The following is a 21,838-nucleotide window of genomic DNA, read 5'->3' as shown; positions in this document are numbered from 1 at the left end:
TAAATCCACAAAGCCAAAGTTGTTTATATATAAACAACTTTGTGAGGGAATCACAGTATGGTAAAACAGAAAAAGAGCCACCAAAGAAGAAAAATAAAATTCTCAAAACCGATATCAGAAATGGAATGGGAGACATCAATTAGCCCTTTCACTGAAGTTATTAAAGAATTTATTTGATGAGAAGTCAAATGTTATAAATGTGATAAATGACACAATCTTGATGAAATGACTAAAACCTGAAAAACACTGTGAACTCTGACTGACTCACAGTGAGATCGGGAGACTAGAATATCCTGAATCCTTTCTGAAAAACCTACGAACCAGGTTTTCTATTGAAGTTAAATCCTTAGAACAGTAAGGATACACCAAGTTTATGAATGTTGATTCCCAACAGAGTGAAGATTAATCTACAAGTTAAATGAAATTCAGTTCGAATCTCAGCTGGTGGTGCGGGTATGTGCGCGCGCATGTGTATTTTGTGTGTGTGTGTGTGTGTTGTGTGTCTGGGTGTTTGTGCGTGTGCATGAATTTGATTTCAAATGTTTAAATGTTTATGCAAATGAAAAGGGCTAGGAGTAGCGAATGTAATCTACTATGAGAAGGAAAACGCTGGAGGACTTGCTCTCTCAACTGCCAAGAGCATTTATGCCTTCTCATTTATTAAGAGAGTGTGGTGTTGGGCTCAGAGTGGAAAAATAGACCAATAGAGGAGAAAAGCAAAGTCAGAAAGCACAAATGTCCAGTTACAGGCTTTCTGATGCAAGGAGGGAGGGAAGGAGAGAGTGATGACAGGAGAGAGAAAGAGAAGACCTTTGAAGGAGGCAACTATTTTCAGGAATTGGTTCTTATAGTTGTAGGTTCTGGCAGGTTTAGAATCTGTGGGGCAGGCTGGCAGGTTAGAAATTCAGCAAAGAACTCTGTTGCAGCCTTGAGCCTGAATTCCACAAGGCTGAAGGCTGGAAACTCAGGCAGGGGTCTGTGCTGTAGTCTTCCAAGGAGAATTTCTTCTACCTTGAGGATTCTTGGTCTTTACTCTTTAGACTTTCAACTGATTAGATGAGGCCCACCCACTTTATGGAGAATAATTGGCTTTACTCAAAGTCTCTTGACGAAAGAGCTCATCACATTGAAAAATCTCTTCATAGCAACATCTAGATTGGTGTTTGGCCCAGAATTTGAACACCACAGCTTAGGTAAGTTGACATACAAAATCACCCATCACTCTGGATATTTCAAAGAAAAGGTCTCCTACATTAATTGGCCTTTTGTGTCTGGCTTCTTCAGTTGGTGTCATATTTCAAGTTTCCTTCATGTTGTAACATGTGTCGTTACCTTGTTTATTTGTGTATTTAAATAAATTTACTGAGATATTAATTTACATACCATGGGATTCACTCATTTAATGTGCACAGGTCAATAATTTTTATTATATTCACAGCTATGTCAACCATCACTATAGTCCAATAATGACTTCACCTTGAACTGAAACCCCATACCCATTCATGGTTATCCCTTTACACTGCCCAGGCTCACCCCACCCCCAGCACTAGGCAACCACAAGTGTACTTTCTGTCCCCTATTCTGAACATTTTCTATGAATGGAATCATACAACCCTGGCTTTTTTAGCTTGCCGCAGTGCTTTCCAGCTTCATCCATCTTGTGGTGTGTTTCAGTACTTCCTTTTCTTTGCTTGATAATATTCCATTGTATCATTATACCTCATTTTGTTTATCCGTTCATCAGCTGATAGACATTTGGGTTGTTTTCACCTTTGGTCATTACAGATAATACTGCTGTCAGCATCTACGTAAATATCTTTATGTGGAGCTACATTTTTACCTCTCCTGGGAAGATGCCTAGTAGTGGAGTCGTGGGTCCTACCATCACTCTCTAACCATTGGAAGAACTGTCAGGCTGCTCCCAAAGTGGCTTCACCATTTTGCATCCCCTCCAGCAGTGCTTGAGGGCTCTGGTTTCACCACATCCTCAGCAGTACTTGTTATTTTCTGATTTTTTATGATTCTAGCCCTCCCAGTGGGTGTGCAGTGGCATCTCACTGTGGTTTGATTTGCATTTTGCTGGTGACTCATGAAGTGGCACATCTTTTCACATGTGTGTTGGTCATCTGTGAGTGCATCTTCCTTGGAGACATATCCATTCAAATGCTTTGCCCAATTAAAAATTGTCTTTTTATGATCGAGTTTTGAGCATTCTTTTTTTTAAACTTTTTTTTTATTGGAGGTTGATTACTTTACAATAATGTACTGGTTTCTGCCACACATCAACATGAATCAGTCACAGGTATACATATATCCCGTTCCTCTTGAACCTGCCTCCCATCTCCCATCCCATCCCACCCCTCTAGGTTGTCACAGAGCACTGAATTGAGCTCCCTGTGTCACACAGCAAATTCCCACTGGCTATCTATTTTACATATAGTAATGTATATGTTTCCATGCTACTCTCAATTCATCTTGCCCTCTCCTTCCCACACTGTGTCCACAAGTCTGTTCTCTATATCTGAGTCTCCACTGCTGCCCTGCAAATAGGTTCATCAGTACCATATTTCTAGATTCCATACACATGTGTTAATATACAATATCTGTCTTTCTCTTTATGAGTTACCTCACTCTGTACAATAGGTTCTAGGTTCATCCAACTTATTAGGACTGACTCAAATGTATCCTTTTTTATAGCTGAGTAATATTCCATTGTATATATGCACCACAATTTCTGTATTCATTCATCTGTTGATGGACATCTAAGTTGCTTCCATGTTCTAGCTATTATAAAAAGTGCTGCAACGAACATTTGGGTATATGTGTCTCTCTCAATTTTGGTTTTCTCAGGGTATATGTTCAGTAGTGGGATTGTTGGCTCATACAGTAGCTCTTTTCCTAATTTTTAAAGGAATCTCTGTACTGTTCTCCATAGTGGCTGTATCAATTTACATTCCCACCAACAGTGCAAGAGGGTTTCATTTTCTCCACACCCTCTCTAGCATTTTTGTTCGTAGATTTTTTTAATGATGGCTATTTTGACCCATGTGAGGTTTTGACCTCTCTATAGTTTTGATTTACATTTCTCTAATAATGAGTGATGTTGAGCATCTTTTCATGTGTTTGTTGGCCATCTGTATGTCTTCTTTGGAGAAATGTCTATTTAGGTCTTCCACCCCTTTGTTTGATTGGGTTGTTTGTTTTTCTTGTATTGAGCTGCATGAGCTACTTGTATATTTTGGAGATTAATTCTTTGTCAATTGTTTTATTTGCAATTATTTTCTCCCATCCTGAGGGCTGCCTTCTGATCTTGCTTATTTTTTCCTTTGCTGTGAAAAACCTTTTAAGTTTAATGAAGTCCCATTTGTTTACTTTTGTTTCTATTTTCATTATTCTAGGAGGTGAGTCAAACAGGATCTTGCAATGATGTATATCAAAGTGTATACAGCCTATGTTTTCCTCTAAGAGCTTTAGAGCTCATGCTCATGCTTTCTAGCATGAGCATGCTTTATATATTCAGAAAGCAAGCATTTAATCAGGCATACGATTTGCAAACACTTCCTCCTATTCTGTGGATTGTCTTTTCACTCTCTTGGAAGCGTCCTCTGAAGACTGAACTTTATCAATTTTGATGAAATCCAAATTATCGAGTTTTTCTTTAGGCCCTCCTGCCCTTGCTGTAATGTTTAAGGATCTTTTGCCAAATCCAGGATCATGAAGAATAATTTTTATGTATTCTTCTAAGGTTTTTACAGTTTTAACTCTTATGATTAAATCTCTGAGACATTTGAGTTGGTTTTTGTATATGGTCTGGGTGAGGTAAAGGCCCAGTTTCATTTTTTCCCAAGTGGCTATAAAGTTGTCTAAACAACATTCCTTGAAAAATAAATGCTCCATATTGGAGGGTCTTGGCACCTTTGTAAAAAATCAAGTGACCACAGATGTATCATTTCATGTCTGGACTCTCAGTTCTAGTCCATTGGTTTATCTGTCTGTCCTTGTGCCAGTACCATCCTGTCTTGAACAATAAAGCTTTGCAGTAAGCTTAGAAATCGACTAACATGAGTTCTTCTACCATGTCATGTTTTAAAAGAATACATTGGCTATCTAGGTTCTTGCCTTTCCATGTGAATTTTAGAATCAACTTAGCACTTTCTACAAAGAAGCAGCTGGAATTTCATAGAGATTACGTCAAATCTGGAGACCGACATGAGGAATATTGTCATCGTAGTGATCTACCTCTTCTGATCCATGGATGCAGAATGCTTTAAAACTCTAAATATCTCCTTTCATTTCTTCAATGGTCCTTTGTAGTTTTCTAAGTACAGATCTTCAACATCTCTTGCTTAACTAATTCCTCCCTGTTTCACTCTTTTTAACACTCTTGTAGATGGAATAGATTTATTTTATGTTCAGATTTGTCACTACAAGTGAAGAGAAATATGACTGATTACCACCTGTGCAGCCTTGGCAAGTTGCATGACTGCAGGCCCCAGCTGCTCCCATCAAGTGGAGAGCAGCGGGGTTGAAGGGAAGAGAGGAGTCAGTGTCTGCAAAGTGCTCAGAGGTGTCTGTGGCACACAGCACATATTATTTGTTTATCAGGAAGTGGGTCAGAAGCTATCCTCTGGCTAGGGGAGCCACTGGCATCACATGCTTTGCAGGAGGTGAAGGGGGGGCGGGGCGGGGGGCAATGAGAGGCACATTTCTTACTTAGTACTTTGAGTCTCTTGGTTGCACTGGATTCTGAGCTCCATATCAAAGCCAGCTGGGCGTCAGGTCGCCGGTCTCTAAAAGGGTGCATTGGTCACCCTCCTTGAAACCTACTCCAAGGCAGACAGAGTGGTGGCCACAGTGCTGAGGTCCCCAGAGAGTGTCCATGTCGCCTCATCTGCCGTGCCCTGACCACTGCCTCAGTGAGGACAGGCACTTCTGTGTCCCAAGATGGGGAGGTCACTTTGTGGGGAACTGTGAGGACACCCTGTCCTTCTGGACCAAGGCCAGTACCTGGTCTGGACTGTTCTGAAACACCAGGGCCCCTCGTGCTCATCTGGCTCCCTGTGATTGGGGTTCACTGTTCCCCCAGTGGAGGGCTGCTGATTCATGAGTGCCTTTCCCTCCTGCCACAGAGATCAGCCTGGGTCCTTCTGCAATCTTCCGTGGTGACTAGGCAAGCCCCAGCCAGGCGCACCACCTCAGCAGAGACCAGGTCAGTCCTGCCCACAGCTATGTCTTCAACCCAGTGGTATCTACCATGAGGCGTTTTGGTCAGGGTCGCAGGGGCTTGTGTTGGGTGAGGCCTGCTGCCCCATGTCTGCTTTCCAGGCAGATCTGGGCTTCAGTGCTGGCTGCTGGCCCAGATCTCAGGGGAAGGAGGCCTGAGGATTCAAGGTGATGGCTGTGTGGCAGGTGCTGGAAGGAGGAGGGCTGTGAATGTTGTACCCCTGAGCTCCAGACCCGTGATGAGGGCCACCTGGACATTCCACTCAGTGTAAGAAGCCACAGGGGCACCCAAAGGGTTCCAGGGATGGAGGCGCTGAGGCCAGTGGCCATCTCTGTTGCTTGAGAATTTGCTACCAGTGATCCCTGCACATCCTCCTAGCACAGCGCCCTTGAGCATGGTGTGGACAGTGTCGGGGCTCTCCTTGTGCATGCACATGGGGTGCTGCCAGCCTTCAGGGAGAAGTGTGATCATGTGGGCAGCACCCTCTTTGCTGGGACATGGGGAGCCTGGATGCCTCTCTTTCAGCTGCTGAGGCACAGATGGAATGCTGGACTCAGCCTCTAGACTCACCAAATTCCAGATTTGGTCCCAGCTGGGGTCTGGAGTCCTTCAGCCTGTCTTCCTGGGGTCAGCTTCCCCAGGACTGTTCCTCCTCGTGCCCCCTGACCTCCGACCCTCCACACACAGGAAGCTTCTCCCCTGCTTGGCACTGCGGGCAAGCCCGGGTGGAGCTCAGGCCCTGTGGTCCTGGGGACAAGGGTTCCAATCCCCTCTGTCTCGTGCAGTAGCCTGAATCCTCGGACAAAGACCCTCGTTTTCTGGGCTCCCCTTTGCTGATGGACAAGCTGGAATGGTGACAGCGCCTCACTCACAGCCGCAGCTAGATGGGACTAATACAAAATACAGAGCAGGCCCCAGGGAAGTGCCCCCGACTGCTAGCAGTTGATGTGTTATTGCCATACTACCAAGACTATGCTGTTGTTTTTCCTTGTCCCTGCAGAGTAAGGAAAATCCAGAGCACCTGAAGGAGTCCCACTGCTTTTCCAAGCTCATACGCTTTTCGCTGCTTTTCCAAGGTTATCACTGAAAGGGAGACTCAAGCACCAGGGTCTTCCCAGCATTGAAGTGCATGACTGCAAGGAGACAGGGCCATACTTGCAGGCATCCAACGCGGTACGGGAGTATCTGGTGCTGGGTATAAAAGGGCTGTGGCACGTGCTGAGCATTCAGAGGGGCTGGTTCTGAGAGCTGAGGAAGAATGCACATCACTGCAGGGAGCTGTCTCGGGACTGTCCCAAATATTTCAGAGCTAAGTCCTGAGGGGACAGGGTTCACATCCCTGCCCCTCACAGGACCTGTGCCAAGGGGCCTGCCCACAGGCAGTGCTGATGCCAATGTAGCCACGTGATTGTGCCAGCTTCTTGCTCACACTCCCACCTCAAATCCCTCATCTCTCTCTTGGGTCTACGTTCCGTCTCTAGAAGCAAATCCTGGGGAGCTCTTTCAGTGAAGGTCTGCTTTTGTCACTCGTGGTTTCTTTGAAAATGTTTCACTTAGCTGCTGTTTTTGAATGGACATGGAGCAGATTGAAATCCTATATTGATGGCCATTTTCCCATAACACCTCGAGTATTCTGTTCTATTGTTTTTCTGCCATAATAGTGTGGTCATGACAAATCTATTGGACATCTGTCTTTGATTTCTGGAGGCTTTTTGCTGTTTCTCTTCACTGTTAATGTGCTGCCTAAAATACAGTAGGATACAGGTTTACACTATGGTTGCATGTCTTTGTGGGGCTGCAGGTGTATCTGCAACAACGTGTGGGCCCATCCAGATACTGGTAGAACTCTGTGCCTTGCCTTCTTAGTTAATACCTGGTGAGCATCACACTATACAACTGCTTTTATATGTACCTCACTTTTTCATTTCACAGATGGCTAGGGTTCTCATGAAGAGACACGCCAGAAGAGAACAATCCTCCTCTTAAAAAAAAATTGTGTTGTGTACATTTTTGACATTATGAAAAAGATCGAAATAAATACCCCTTTCTGTAGTAGAGACTCACAGGATACAATCCCACTGGAGTCAAATACTTGTCCTTCTCAATAACGTATGACACAGTGCCTGAAACATAAAAAGTCCCAATAAGCACGTGTTAAGTGATCAATGAAAGGGGCTACTTAGCCATTTGAAACTGGCCCACAATCCGACTGGTGTCCAGTGTTCTACAAGCACCTAAGACCCCTCCTGCAAGGTAGGCAACTCCTCCCGCAAGAAAGCTGAGGAACATTTTGTGGAGACTTGACAGTTGTGGGATGTTCGGTCATCCCCCAGGGCGGCCACAGACAGAAAGCTTCCAGACACCAACTGTGTGCTTAAGGGAGCCCCTGAGGGTCCTCGGGTTCGAGCAAGGTTCCCGAGCTAATACTCTGAAAATACCCCCACTCCAGCAACTCTACACAATCCAGAACATGTGGAAAGTGCATTTCCGTGCTTGGAAAAGGGCAGGATGTCTTCAGGATCCGGAAGCAACGCGGGACCAGGAGCAGGGAGGAGGGAGCACGGAAGCCAGTACAGCGCCACCAGGGGAGGCTTGGCTCCAAGCCACCGAGCCTGATGGTCTGCTGGCCCCAGTTCCCAGGGAAAGGCTTGAAGCACAGGACAAAAGTAAGATTAGAAATTGCAACTGGAACCCCGCAGAGAGGCAAGGCTTTTAAAAGAGGGCTGAGCTTGAAATGCCTGTCAGCTGCATGTATTTTTTAATGTTATTTATTTTTAATTGGAGGATACTTGCTTTCCAGTGTTGCATTGGCTTCTGCCATACCTCAGCACGAATCAGCCACAGGTATCCACGGTTCCCCCCCTCTTGAACCTCCTCCCACCTCCTCCCTTCCCTCGCCTCTAGGCTGTCACAGAGCCCCATGTTGGAGGCGAGACCTTGAAAGCACTACACTGACACGGCAGACTGCCCTCAGCACTGTCAGGCGGTGAGCAGCGAGCTTAGCTTTCCAAGGTGGGATGAGGACGAACCCCCAAATCCCCGATCCCTCCCGGGAACCGGGACGAGGCCCTCAAGGTGGTTTAGGATTTACACTACTCACGCCCCAGAGGAAACCCGGGGATGAGCAATGAACACAAAGAGTGGCTCTAGGAAAGCGACAGCTCCTGGGCAAGAGATGACACGGCCTCAAACCAGACCTCAGTGGCACGGGGAACATAGAGGGCGTTCCGGTTCCTGGCATCGGGCTTCTTAAAGGCAATACTACTGCTACACTGAAAGACACGAAGAGGCGTAAGAATCATGAGGATCACACAGTAGACTGTCGAGACGGTAATAACCTGGAAGGTGTTCAGAAAGAGCCGGACGGAGCCTCACGCTGGAAGACACGGGAAATTCCAAGCCAGATGAAGAGAAAGGGACCCCTCCACAGACTTGAAAGCGGAAATCTGGAGAAACAGAGAAATCCAGGAGAGGATCTGGAAAGCAGCCAGAGATGCTCAGCTGGAGTTTGTCTCCACAATGTTCATGAGCACTACCAAACCCAGGTTCCTTAATGAGGGCCTTAGAGATCGGACGGTCCTCATGGCTTCAGGCAGTAACCCTTCCATGGAAGCGCCATGAGACTCTGCCAGATGAGTGAAGTCTCTAAATCTCGGTTTTCTCACCTGCAAAATGGGGATGAGGGTAGCACATGCCTCTTAGGGCTGCTGTGAAGATCAAGCAGCCACATGCACCAAGCTCCACAGAATGACACACATTCACCACAAGGGGACTAGGTTTTCATTCCATTCCTGTCATCACACTTGCTCCACTCATTGCAGAGTAGGGCCACTGAGTGGTGGGAGAAGGATCGGATATGTTGAGTGCCAGTTGAGCCAGAAAACTGGGCACTTCCCGAATACCCATCTCATTGTGCCTCAGTGGGCCCGGTGAAATGGTAATTCTACAGAATTCCCATAAGAAGAACTCAGAGCTCAGAGGAAATGAAGACAGGGCCTGTGTGCTGGGCGAGGGCTCCAGCTTGTGCCTGTGTGATCACAGAGTCTGGAACCTCCTTCCTCCTCCATGAATCTCTGGGTCCCTTTCAACAGTCCTGTCTGGGGTGGGAGAAGATCACACTGGCAGCTGCAGGCCTCTTTCGCTGCGGATGGACTGGAGTGGTGATGGGGTATGCGGCTCTTGTCCTCCTCCAGGGATCTTGGCACCGAACAGATGCCTTGGGGGGCGGTTCAGTGGGGGCAGGGAGAGTGGAGAGACCCTCTACCCCTCAGTAGGGGCAGGGCTGGTGCAGCCAGAAACACGACTTCTCCCACCTTGCTGCCTTCCTCCACCTGCCTGCTCCTCAGCAGACGCAGTGGGGGTGGGGAGGGCGGGAGAGTGGAGAGACCCCACCGCCCCTCTTCCTGCCTCTGGGCCCATTTTCTACCTGGGGTGTCACCTGGCCCTAGGTGGGATGGGACAGACTGCTTGCTCCTGCCAATGAGGGGATCCCAGTTGGCTCTCTGTGGTTCAAAGCTTCTTCCGGCCTTGAGATCAGGGTGATCCCTCTGCTGTGGGTCACTGTGAGAGGGTAGTGGGCACTTCAGACTGGCTCTATTGAAGGGAGTGTGAGGTGGCCCCACACCCTTCTTCTAGAGGCTTCCCTATGGTCAGCCTGCCTCGTGCCAGAGGGGTTCACCATCCCTCCTGCTCTCAGATGAGTATCATTGACCCTGATATCCAGGTTGGCTTTTGGCAGTGTCTCTTCTAGGAAACCTGACTCCCGAACCTGCCTGTCCAGGCCTGGGCTGGGCAATTCAGCCACAATCACAGAGGACCGGCACTGCCAGGGTGAGCCCAAGAGGCTAGGTAGACAGATAACAACCCAGCTTGAAGGCAAGTCTGTGCCAGAGCACTGGAGGCAAAGGGGACGGCACTTGAAATGGCAACCATCAGGACAGGGCTTGCCCAAGTTGTCAGCTCTTGCATGGGAGCAGAGTTTAGCACAGGCAGTATAAAGACTGGACAGGGAGGCATAGGGTGTGGTCTGAGGCCCATTGCTTGGATGGCCACATGAGGGGCCTGGGGCTAGTGCTGGGGTGACTGGGGTCAAAGGCCTTCAGACGGTGTCACCTTGCTGGAGAAGGTGCTGGTGGGACTGGGCATGTGACCAGGACCTGCCACCAAGGTTCATCCCCAGCTCTGCCCTGGCCTTGCTGCACAGGCCGGCAAGCCTGACCCGCGGGGGCCTGTGTTGTTCCATGTATGCAAAGTGCTGGCTGTGCAGTGGTGTGACTCAAAGGGCAGGGCCCATAGGAGAACAGAGGGGTGGCTGGCAGAGGGGCTTTAGCGTGAGTGGCCCAACAGTGTGGTGACAGGACTACTGGATGGCCCGGAAGGTGAAGAGGGGGAGGGTAGAGGGCATCAGTATGAAGCGGTAGACCATCTTTATGTCCTCTTGCACCAGTGTCTCCACCAGGAAGTTCTTCAGCACCTAGGACAGAGGCAGGGTTCCACCTGGCCCAGCCTGCCCTGCCTCCCAGGGCCCTGAGGCTGGGCGCCCCAGGATGAAGCCAGGGGTCCCCAGTCAGGCTGCTCACCCATGCCCCTCATGGCCCACTCACATGGTGCAGCAGGAGCAGCATCTCCACCTCAGCCACACGCCGCCCCAGGCACTGGCGCACGCCAAAGCCAAAGGCCAGGTGCGGGAACCTGCTTCCAGAGCCCTGGTGGTCCAACCAGCGCTGGGGATGATAGCTCTCGGGCCTGGTGAACACGGCGGGGTTTCGACCCAGGGAATAGAGTAGGACCTTCACCAGCGTCTGCAGGCAGTGGGAAGGGGCCGATGTCAGCTGGCCCCTGGGTGAAGGTCGGGGGAACTACAGGGCCTCACTCACCCCGGCCGGGATGTGGTAGTTCTGCAGCACCAGATCTGAGCTCACTTGCCGCTCCAAGGTGATACCCACGGGGTAGAGCCTGCGCACAGGGGCATCCATCAGGGTCCTCAGCTGTGACCGGGCCCCGGACACCCTCTGCAGCCTTCCTAGCCCAATGCACACAGCCTGAGGGCAGTCCCCCGTGGCCCTCACAGGTCGCTCCTGGCTCTGGGAAGCCCAGATCCTGAGGCGCTCCTTCCTTCCATCTCCTGAGTTAGCCAAAGCTGGAAGAAGCACCAGCCTCCCTCCAGGGAGAAGAAGAGGAGGTACAGGGGGATGCACCCCTGGGCAAAGGAGCTGTCAGCCCCAGGAGCGGTTGTCAAGCTCAGCAAGAGGGCTCTGCAGACACGGGGCCGGGGCTGCTGGGAAGTCCAGGTCCACCTTGCCTACCTCAAGGTCTCCTTGAGGGCCGCCCGCAGCAAAGGCAGCTCTGTGGTGGCCCTCTGGGGATTTTCTGAGATCCGGGCCTCAGCCACCAGGCTCTCCTGGCGCAGGGCCTGCTGCACCTCTGGGTTCCGAGCCAGCTCAAAGAGAGTCATCAGCAAGGGGAAGGCTGTCTGCAGGGGGCGCAGAGGGCCAGGGCTCAGACCTTGGCGCAGGCCATGCCCCTCCACTCCCGAGCCCCTCCCAGAAAGATGGTGGTCCCCTGGGGCAGGGGACTTGCACACTCAGAGACCACAAAGCCCAGAGCCTCGAGTCCTGGAGATTCTAAAACCAGCTCGTCAGCTTTCCCTGAATCCCTCAGGGGATGCATCCCCAATGTCACTGAGACCCAGGCCTCCTCGGACCACCTCAGAACCTGAGGTTCTCTTCCTCCTCTGGGTCCAGCAGGGGTTCACTCTTGGCATCTACTCAGTGGGGAGAGTTGAGGAGCTGAGGTCCATCTGGGCATCCACAGGCAGGTCTGTTCACAGGGTCCTAGCAGGAACCAGCCGCCCAGACTCCAACTGTTTCCTCCTCCTGGATCATTTTCATGTGCAAAGAGCGGTGCCTGCTATCCAGCTGGAGATCTGGGCAGCTCGGTATCTCCTAAATGTCGTCCCCAAGGTAACCTGCCCCTGGCATCCCCTGCCTTGCAGATCCGGGCTTCCCGCGGCTCCCTGAGCTGTAGTCCATGCTGCTCTCTGCCCTGTGGCCTGTGAGGGACTGGATGGCTGAGCAAGACACTCCCCACACTGGCTTCCTCTAGCCTGGGATACAGGCCGGGTGTGCAAGGCCATTCCTGACAGAGGCCCTGACCCTGTCTGCCCTCCTCTGCCCACTTGCCCAGTTCCCTCCACTCAGCCTCATGGCCTTTCCTCACTGTCAGCTCTTGCAGTGCCTTGCCTACTGCCCTCCAGGCCTCCTCTTCTTTGTGGTCCCTGCAATTTCAGTGAAAGCCCTCCTTCTCCAGGAAGCCTTCCCAGAGCAGGCACATGCCTGGCCTGCCCTCTCTCACCTTATGGCTGCCTCACAGCCCCGGCTCAGGGAGTGTCTCCACCACGAGCCTGCGCCTCTGCTCAGGGCCTGGGTGCCTGGTCCTCAAAGACGCTGGCAGAGGGAGGCTCGGTCTAGAGGCAGGACGCTTCGGCTGCACTGCACACCCTGTGCCCGGCCCGCCCCTGGGCTGGCTTCCCTGCCACCTGCTCTCTCCCCCACACGCTGGAGCCCCTTGCTGCCCTTCCCATTAGCCTGTCACCTCCAAAGGATCGTTTCTGTCCCTGGAAAAGGTCTCTAGTGTGACCCTGCAGCCAGGCCTCAGCCTTTCCCCCCTCCCCGCAGGACCCCAGGGACCTCTGATGCTGCAGGTACCCGGGCCTCTGGCCACTCTACACTCTGTCTGGAGCCTGGTTTCCCATGTGAGTCACCACAAACTCCTTCCTTTTGGGAAGCTGGAGGCATAGATTGGGGAGGGGCGTGGAGGAGACATTTGCCATGGGAGGAGGCCGCCTGGAGGCAGGAGAGCTCCCTGCTCTATGGGAAGGGCTGGGTGCTGGCCTGACCGTGTCCACACTCCCAGCAGTGAGGTCGATCGTGTTGGCCTTGATGGTATCCAGGGTCATGTCTGCTCGCATCAGCAGCTCTGCTACAATGCCGCTGTAGTGCCACGGATGGCCGAGGGCCAGCTCCTGATAGATTCTCTGGATGGCTCTGTTGGCTGCAGGATGCACAGCGACAGAAGTCCTGGGTCTGGCGCTGGGAAGCACTGCTCTTTGTCATCCTCTTGCCTTTTACCCTCCATGCCCCCAAGTCTCCACGTCCTGCCCTCAGGTCTCAGGCCCGCCCAGGCCAGCATCACTGCCGATGGTGTCTGGGACCACGAGGAAGCCACAAGCCCCTCCCGGGACCTCAGTCCTTCCCCAACTGTGGTGAGTGGAGGGGGCCCTGGGGTCCCTAGTCACCGTGCTGCCTGGTCTTCAGCCCTCACCATACTGGAAGATGTAGTCCCAGGCCTCAAAATGCTCCCTCCACATGTTGGTGCTCGTCCAACGTGACAGGCGCCTGGGCACAAACATGAGCTGCACGGTGGACTTGAACATGGCCTCCAGCGCATGGATAAAGTTCAGGCTGTCAGGGTTCGGTTGCTGGGTCAAAAGGCCAAGCCGCTCTCCATACAGGACTAAGGTGCTGGCTGCGGGAGGAGGGGTCCCTGAGCCCCGGGCAGCCCAGGCCTCAGGGCCAGCTCCCCCCGCACCCTGAGGCGCACCGCCTCGCCAGCCCACACCTTCGATGGTATAGCGGAAGACGCTGGGCATGATGTCCAGGGTCAGACTTCCCCGAGCATTCTGCAGCACCCTGGCCTTCAGGGTCTGGGAGAAGTCCCTGGCCACACCATCCACCAAGGGCGTGTACTTCTGCAGGGCTGGCAACGAGAGCACGTCTGGGTTCAGCCTCAGTCGGTCCAAACGCCACTGGGGCCCGTTGCTATAGAGCAGGGAGCAGAGCATCAGGGTGTCAGTCAGCAGTGGCCCCATCCTGCTACCACCTTCCTCTCCCCAGAGCGAAACGGGCCAGACAGGGGAGATGCCTGTGGGTCCTTAGGGGCAGGCTGACCCTGTGGGATCATGCTGCTGCTGCTGCTGCTAAGTCGCTTCAGTCGTGTCCAACTCCTAGAGACCCCACAGACCGCAGGCTACGAGGTTCCTCCATCCATGGGATTTTCCAGGCAAGAGTACTGGAGTGGGTTGCCATTGCCTTCTCCGGTGGGGATCATGGTGGCACCCACTTTCCTTGGGGCAGCGTCATGGACTTCACCCACGCTGAGACAGGGGCCTGTGGCTGAGCCTGCTTCCTGGAAGTCTACAGACTGGCAGGCCCCCTGCAATGCTGTCCGCCCGCTCCCCTCCCCGCACAGCCCATGCCCCTCATGGCAAAATCCATTCCGGTCTCTCCTGGTGTTTCCCACACAGAGCCCAGTGCCCGTGGGGGGCTGCTGGCAGGGCCTCCGGGGGGCTGGAGGAGGGGAGAGGTCCACCCCACCGGCAGGCCCCTCAGGCGCCTCTACAGGCATCACTCTCCCTCCTCTGGCCCTGAAGGGAGGGTCCTCACCGTGGCCTGCCCTCTACCTGGCTCCAGGGCACACAGGTTGCCCAGGGCACAGGCCCCATCTGGAGCCGGTGGGCACTCTCTGCGCAACCACCCACGTGGGTCCCGGGCAGGCTTGCTTTGAAGTCTTCCCCGTCCCCCATGCTCTCTGCACCCAGGCTGCCCAGCCCCTCCCTCCACACCCCCACCGGCACTCACAGCAAGAACACGCCACACTTGTGCCCTCGAGCCTGTCGGTAGGCCAGCCAGGGCTCCAGGAGCATCCGCTGGGGGTGACGGCTGTCTACCTGCTGCAGCCTCTCCACGTCCTCGGGCAGCATCACAAACACCATGTGTCTCCCTCCCACGTCGTACCTGTGGGGCAGAGCTCTGCGGCCTGCTGGGGGGCCGTGTCCTGCCCTGGCCCCCGCTCCACAGAGCCAGGCGCTGGCTCAGAGCAGGCGGGCCCTCGCACGGTCTCCCTGAAGCCTCCTCTCCTCTGGGGTCTGCGTTCTGTGCTCCCAGCAGCGAGCCGCCTAGGGCTCCTGCTCACCAAGGGCCCCAGTCTGCGGTGGCCGAAACACAGACCTGCCCCAAGGAGTCAACGCCCTGTCCCTTTCCCAAGCCCCGGGTGCCCCCGCCAGGATGTGGCACAGCCCTGGCCCAGTGGAACTCAGCCACCAGGGGGACAGAACATGAGAGTGTACTCGCTGAGGTGAGCAGGGGGATCTTTACCTGAAGATGGGCCCCAGCTCCTGGAAGGTCTGATGCATGTCCAGGTGCATGTTCTCAGAGCCCTGCTCCTTCCAGATCTGCAGCATCCGCATCCACTTGTTGCCAGGACACTGAGGTATGGCTTCGAAGGGCAGCACCGCCTTGGGGGCTGCAGCAGCTCTGGTGCCCAGTGGGCGTGCCCCGTGCAGGGACAGCCAGGGCCCTGCCACCCGCACTCTGGCCTTTGCCCACAGCGCCATCCTGCTGCCCCCCGTCCCCTCAGCCCCTTCCTTTTATCTCACTGGGCCTGCTGGCCCAGGCGACCCAATCACGTCACAGGCCAGGCTGGCTCTGGGCCAGACCAGGAAGCCCGGGGCGGCGGTCAGGCTGAAGGCCTCCAGCGGGAGGAGGGAGATGGATGGCGCCGGGTCCGGCAGTGACGCAGGCCTGCTGGCGGGTGGCTCTTGGGAGCGGGGCAGGGTTGGAGCAGGGAGCCAAAGGGGCGGTGGTGGGGGCAAGAGGCCCCCTCCCCCACCAGCGCGGGACACGCGCAAGATGGATGGGTGCCTTATCTGCGCAAGGGATGAAAGGGGACCTTGGGTATGTCCCTCTCTCTTCTACAAGGACCAGAGCGGGGAGCAGTGGGAAGGGCTGGGCTCTCATCTCCTGCAGCCCCGGGTTTTGCCTACTCTTGGCCAGGCCGGATGCCGGGTCCAGGGGTGGAGGCAGGAGCCATGCAGGTTCCCTCCCAATGGGGGCTTTCAGTCCCACGGGGAGCACTTGGGGGGATCCAAAGACCGCACTGGCACACTGGCGGCCAGGGCAGTTTGTGGCCGAGGCCCTGTCTGTCTGGCCTGGCTGATCGAGCTGAGGAGCAGAGAACCCAGAAGACGGGGTCACCGGCAGGGAGGGCGAGGGTGGCCTGCAAGCCCCTCCTCAGTCAGAAAGGTGAGAGGACCCGGCCCCCGTGGGGTGTGTGCTCAAGGCCCGCATCCTTCTTTCTTCCTGGAACATGAGCAGCTCCCAGGGTGGGGAAAGTCTATGACAGGGGCGTGGTCCTGGGCCCCCCACCCTCCCAGGGACCCAGCAGGCACACAGCTGGAGCCCTCCCTGTGCTTGGGGTCCATAGTTTCAGACCCCGTGTCGCCTCACCCGCCCCTGGCAGCTCTCCCGGGAGGTCAGTGTTGCTGTCCCTGGCCCCACTTTCAAGCAGGAGATGGACAGCAGGTCTTCTGTGCCCTTCCAGGCCCACCACGTGTCAGAGGGGCCCCAGGGCCCTCATGCTTGGGCCTCTGCAGAGGTGCCCAGCAGCCCTGGCCCTGATTTGGGGATGGTGCCCTGAAGACACTGCCGTGCAGGCTCTGGAGGTTGCACAGGGAGTGTGTGGGGCTTTTAGTAGGGTGGCTGAAGATCTGAGTGTTCCTTGTCCTTCTACTTTCACTCATTCCCTCTCTTGACACTTCCTTGGGGGATAGTCAGCTGTCGCCATGAGTCAGAACTGCCAAGGCCCCTCATCCAGCCGAGATGCACGATGGGTCTCAGCCATAGGTGGCGAAAGAGCTGTCCTCGGGCGGAGACGCAGCCTGGAGTCCCAGCCTGCCCTTGGGGTGCCGCTGCCTCGGCCAAGGCCACCCTGGCCAGCCTCCTGAACCTGTTCCTGCTTGTGTGCCCTCCGCCTGCACTAGCACCAAAGGCTCCTGAACTTGTGCCGAGCTCTTGGTACCTCCTAGACCTCCCAAGCTTGAGAGCGGGGTGCAGGTCCCAGGGGAATCGTCACGCAATGACTCCGCACAGAGGAAGACCTGAGAGCACTCTCAGGGCCCCTGGTCCCCACGTCGCCGAAGTTGGGGCTCTGCCTCCCGCAGGGGCCTGGCAGCCCCTCCCCGCAGACTGCCTCTTGTGCTGAGGGCCAGCCAGCCGGGCTGTCTCCCCCAAGACACAGCTGTGGGTGAGGACTCAGCCCGGCCCCAGAAGGCCCAGGGTCTTGAGAGGGGCGCCCCTGCCCTGATGGTCTCCCCCTGTGGGCCCAGGCCAGGGTCTTGCGGAGAAGAGCGCCGGTCAGTGGGCGTCCCAGGGTAAGGTCAGTGCCCGGGAGCCCGGATCCAGAGGCAGTTCCCAAGCGGAACCCTTCTCCTCCCCCGCGTGCTGCGTCCGGAATTCTCCACACTTCATCCCTGGAACTTCCTATCCCCACTCCAGGCTCAGAGCCTGTGCCCCAATAAAGTTCTCAGACTCCTTCCCCTCTTTCCCTGGGCTGGGGGAGTCAACCAGAACCCCAGCAGTGGCCCAGCCCCTGCCTCAACCTGCCCACGCATGTAGAGCCCCAGGATCCTCTGGCCCGGATATCTGAACTCTTTGCTGTCCCCTGAGGGGGCTGGACTGCCAACCGCAGTGTGAGCCCAGCCAGGATAGCCAGGGGCACCTCCTCGAGGAGGCAGGGGCCCCCTTCTTGATGCACTGGACCTCACAGACCTCAGCATCTGCAAGGTCCGTGCTGTTAGTAACAGTCTGTGTGCAATAGAAAAAGACGAGGAATGTCTCAGGATTGCCACTCCTGGGTACATATCTGAGAAAAGGAAACACACTAATTTGGGAAGATGTTAGAACCATTATTTACAGCTGCCAAGATAAAGAAGCAGCATGAGCGTCCATCAACAGATGAATCGATGAGGAACATGTAGCGTCTATCCATATATATATATATATATATATACAGACAAACGTGGATATACATGAATATATAGAAACATATATGAATATATATATAACCTATATATAGAAAGTGAAAGTGTTAGTCACTCAGTGTGTCGGACTCTTTTCACCCCATGGATTGAAGCCAAACAGGCTCCTCTGTCCATAGAATTCTGCAGGCAAGAATAGTGGAATTACCATGCCCCTTTTCCAGGACATCTTCCCAACCTAGTGTATCCAATCTAGGTCTCTTGCATTGCAGGCGGATTCTTTACCGTCTGAGCCACTAGAACTATGTGGGAAATGCTACTCAGCCAAAAAAAAGAATGAAATGTTGCCATGTGCAATAATATGAATGCACTTGGAGGCCATTCTGCTAGAGAAGGAAGTCATACAGAATAAGACAAATACTGTTATGTTATCACTCACATGCAGAATTTGAAAAATAAAACAAACTTGTGACGACAACAAAAAAGAAACCAACTCACAGATATACAGAACAAACTAGTGGTGACCAGTGGGAAGAGGGAAGGAGAGGGGCAGTATAGAGGTGGGGGACTGGCGATAGAAACTCTTCTGTATACAGTAAGCTACAGGGACATATAGTGTACAAGACGGGAGATGGAGGCAATATTTTATAGTAACCACGAACGGACTATACATTTAAAAATTTTCAGTCACTATATTGTACACCTGTAACTTAAGTGGTATCATACATCCACTCCAATTTTTAGAAAGTGGGACATTCACCCAATTGAACTGTATGAGTGACATAAACGACAGTTTACCTTTCATTCACATATTAGCTCAATAAATATGAACAGAGAGAACATGTCCCCTTTGCTTACAGTCATACAGTTGAATTTCTAACGGTGGACAGAATTACCGCAGGACACACAATGAGAAGGATGACCAAAGATAGAAGGACTAGCTAGCAAGACAATATTGAATGAATGAGAACACATATCAGAAGTTTGCAACGTCATAACACACTTTGTATCTGGACTGAACTAGACAGCTATATGCACCAAAGAAAACTGTTTCAAATAGGATGAGATGCTGAAGAGTGAAAAGATCCCGTGATGATTACTGTGAAGGAAAACTGGAAAGCAGGTCTACTGAGGACGTGGAGGTTAATGCCTAGGTTCTAGGGCTCAGTGAAGGCCTGCATGTCCAGAAGTTTCAAGAAAGTCTGGGCAGGACGCTGAGGCAGGCAAATTTCCAAGAGGTCTGGGCAAGACACGGGGTAGAGGGTGGGGATAGGAAGTTCCAAAGTCTGGGAAGGACATGGGATGACCAGAAAGATCCAGAGTTCTTGGCAGGATGCGTCTCAAGGAAGGCTCCAGAAGGTCTTCAAAGAACACAGATCCTGGAGAAGGTTCCAGAAGGCCAGGTAGGACACGGGGGAATAGGGGTGGAAGGGTGTGTTGGAAAATGTTCCAGAAGGTCTAAGCAGAAACCGAGGCCACAGGGAAGGTCAGTAATCTGAGCAAACACAACTGGGAAGTTTCCAGAATGTGGGGCAAGATATGGTTGCCATGGGAAAACTTCCACAAGATCTGGGCAGAAAAGGGAGACAAAATATTATAGACGCTGTGGACAAGAGGATGGAAGGGGTTGGGGGGAGTGAGTCAGGGGCTTGGGGAGGGGGTAGGTCCCAGAAGTTTTGGGCAGAACACGGGGAGTGTCGAATGTTCTAGAAAGTTGGGCAGGTCAAGGGTGGAAGGGGGCTAGAGCCCCAGACTTGGCCTCAGATCAGTGTTTTCAGATCCTGGTATTTGACCCTGTTCCCCTAGAACAAGGTTGCAGAATCCTGCTGACACAACTCTGCCAACCAAACCCCAAAGTACCCCCACCCATGGGGTTCCTGTGCTTCCCCAGTCCATCTAGCAGCCCCATCCCTGGGTACAAGAACCTCCACCTGACGCGTGGCAATCCGTCCCTATTCCATTCTCTGCTGTTTCTGTTTTAGGCCCTTTGTTTTGGTTTGAATTTGCTGTCAATCTCCTGGTTTTTCTGAGTTGGAAAATGAGATCCCTGGTCTGTAGCGTTTCTGTATGGTTGTTTTCCTTCTTATCCTGCAAGTTTTGTTTTGTAATACTTTTCTTATCACATTTCCCAAATATTTTCTATATTGTGCAGGAAATGATGGGTGTGAGAAATAGGATGGTATTGATATCTGAAATTGTGTTCTTAATTTGCAACCAGTGGAAATGACTCTTTTCTTACTTAATACATTTAGGAATGATACTCTGAGTTTCAAAATCCCTTCTGTATGCAAAATCTCCATCCTCCTTTATCTCTCGCAGCATTTTTTCACCTTGAAGTTCACACTAGCTGATACAAACGGAGCCATTTCCACATCTCAATTCTATTACCTCTTCTACTTTGGGCTGTAGTTGTCATGCGCTTTATTTCTAAACGGGGTGAGGAGTCAGTGTGTCTTGTACTGGTGATCTCAGGTGGCCTTGACCTGCAGCAGCTTGAAGCAGGGCTTCAGTTCCCGGCCAGAGACTGAAGACAGACTGCACAGCGAGCACATGGAATGTGAGCCACTAGACCAGTGGCAGACAAAGGCTCGATCTAGAGTCAGCAAGCTCTGGCTACAGTCCACACCCTGGGGACCACCACGCCTACTCCGCTTGGTTGCCACCTGCTCTCTGAGGAGCCAACAAGGATCCGTTCCAATGGGGGCTTGCATCCCACGGGAGGACACTTCAGAGACTCCATTGGCACACTGGTGGCCAGGGCAGTAAGGTGGCTGAAGCCCTGTCTGTCTGGCCTGGCTTATCCAGTTGAGGAGCAGAGAATCCAGAAAACAGAGTCTCTGGCAGGGAGTGGGAAGGTGGCCTGCAAGCTCCTTCTCAGTCAGAAAAGTGAGAGATGCCAAGCACACTCACCCCCAGCCCCTCACACCTCCATGGAGTGTGTGCTCAGGGTCCACATCCTCCTTTCCTGCAGGAACATGAGCTCCAAGAGTGAGGAAAGTCTATTACAGGAGTGTGGTCGTGCGCTCCCCACTCTCCCAGGGACGCAGCAAGCACACAGATGGAGCCCTCCCTGTGCTTGGGAGAGCCATAGTATGGGGGATCCATAGTTTGGGGTCACGAGTTGTCTCACCGTCCCCTGGCAGCTTTCCCAGAAGGTGCATGTTGGTGTCACCATTCCCATTTTCAAGGAAGTAATGGATGCCCTGGGCTTCTGTCACACCCCAGAGCCTCCCCCTCCCGCTTCTACATCTCGGATAAACACATACACACACATAGATTCACACACAAACACACCTACACCCTGCTGAGCCTCAGAATGAAATTTCAATGAATTTGTAGATTTATCCATACTGTATTGGGAATTAGCATTCATCAGCTCGGTTATCCTTCTATTTTTTCAGGATTTAACGTCAACAAAAGACCTGGTACTTAGTTTTTCAAAATGGAGTCTGATTATTTCAGCCTACACTCTCATTGTGAGTCAGCTTTGGTTCCCAGTGTTCTTCAGGTTTTAGTCCATTTCATCAGGAATGTGACATTTATCACAGGAAGCCTCCTCATCGCAGCCACTCATTTTCTTTATAAGGTGGGTGACAGCTGATTGATGCTTCCCTTTCCGTTTCTGATATTGAGAATGAGAATTTACTTTTCTTCTTTGTTATGTCATCTTCTATTTTGCCAATACTTTGAATCCCTCCACATAACCAACTTTGGCTTTGTGGGTTTACCTCCTTTTCACTTCTCTTATCCTCTTTATACTGACTTCGTCATTTCTTTGGGTAGGTATTCTATTCTTATCT

General features: G+C 52.6%; 1 protein-coding gene across 1 annotated transcript; it reads right to left on the bottom strand.

Annotated features, from left to right (window-relative positions):
- Positions 1-7,978: 7,978 nt before the first annotated feature.
- On the bottom strand, positions 7,979-15,660 carry LOC145508752 (cytochrome P450 11B1, mitochondrial). The gene is made up of 9 exons (XM_081496055.1): positions 15,379-15,660; positions 14,863-15,018; positions 13,844-14,043; positions 13,547-13,750; positions 13,122-13,276; positions 11,530-11,696; positions 11,101-11,179; positions 10,828-11,025; positions 7,979-10,697 (listed from the first exon to the last, which is right to left on the bottom strand). Exons 1-9 carry the CDS (start codon positions 15,615-15,617, stop codon positions 10,584-10,586), a joined length of 1,512 nt encoding a protein of 503 aa, XP_081352181.1. The 5' UTR covers positions 15,618-15,660; the 3' UTR covers positions 7,979-10,583.
- Between the last annotated feature and the right edge of the window lie 6,178 nt (positions 15,661-21,838).

This window comes from Giraffa tippelskirchi, chromosome 6 (genome assembly GCF_054371585.1).
Source record: "Giraffa tippelskirchi isolate mGirTip1 chromosome 6, T2T-mGirTip1v1.2.pri, whole genome shotgun sequence".
NCBI lineage: Eukaryota > Metazoa > Chordata > Mammalia > Artiodactyla > Giraffidae > Giraffa > Giraffa tippelskirchi.
The sequence above is the reverse complement of the archived record's forward strand: the minus strand, read 5'-3'. Positions and strand labels throughout refer to the sequence as shown.

What these genes read in the sequence shown, in the direction of transcription:
- LOC145508752 (XM_081496055.1), bottom strand. Translation starts at nt 15,617, where the DNA reads ATGGCGCTGTGGGCAAAGGCCAGAGTGCGGGTGGCAGGGCCCTGGCTG. An exon ending in CTTCCGCTATACCATCGAAG is followed by an intron (nt 13,751 to 13,843) that starts GTGTGGGCTGGC and finishes CTCCTCCCGCAG; the next exon opens with CCAGCACCTTAGTCCTGTAT. An exon ending in GCCCTCAAGGAGACCTTGAG is followed by an intron (nt 11,180 to 11,529) that starts GTAGGCAAGGTG and finishes CCCTGTGCGCAG; the next exon opens with GCTCTACCCCGTGGGTATCA.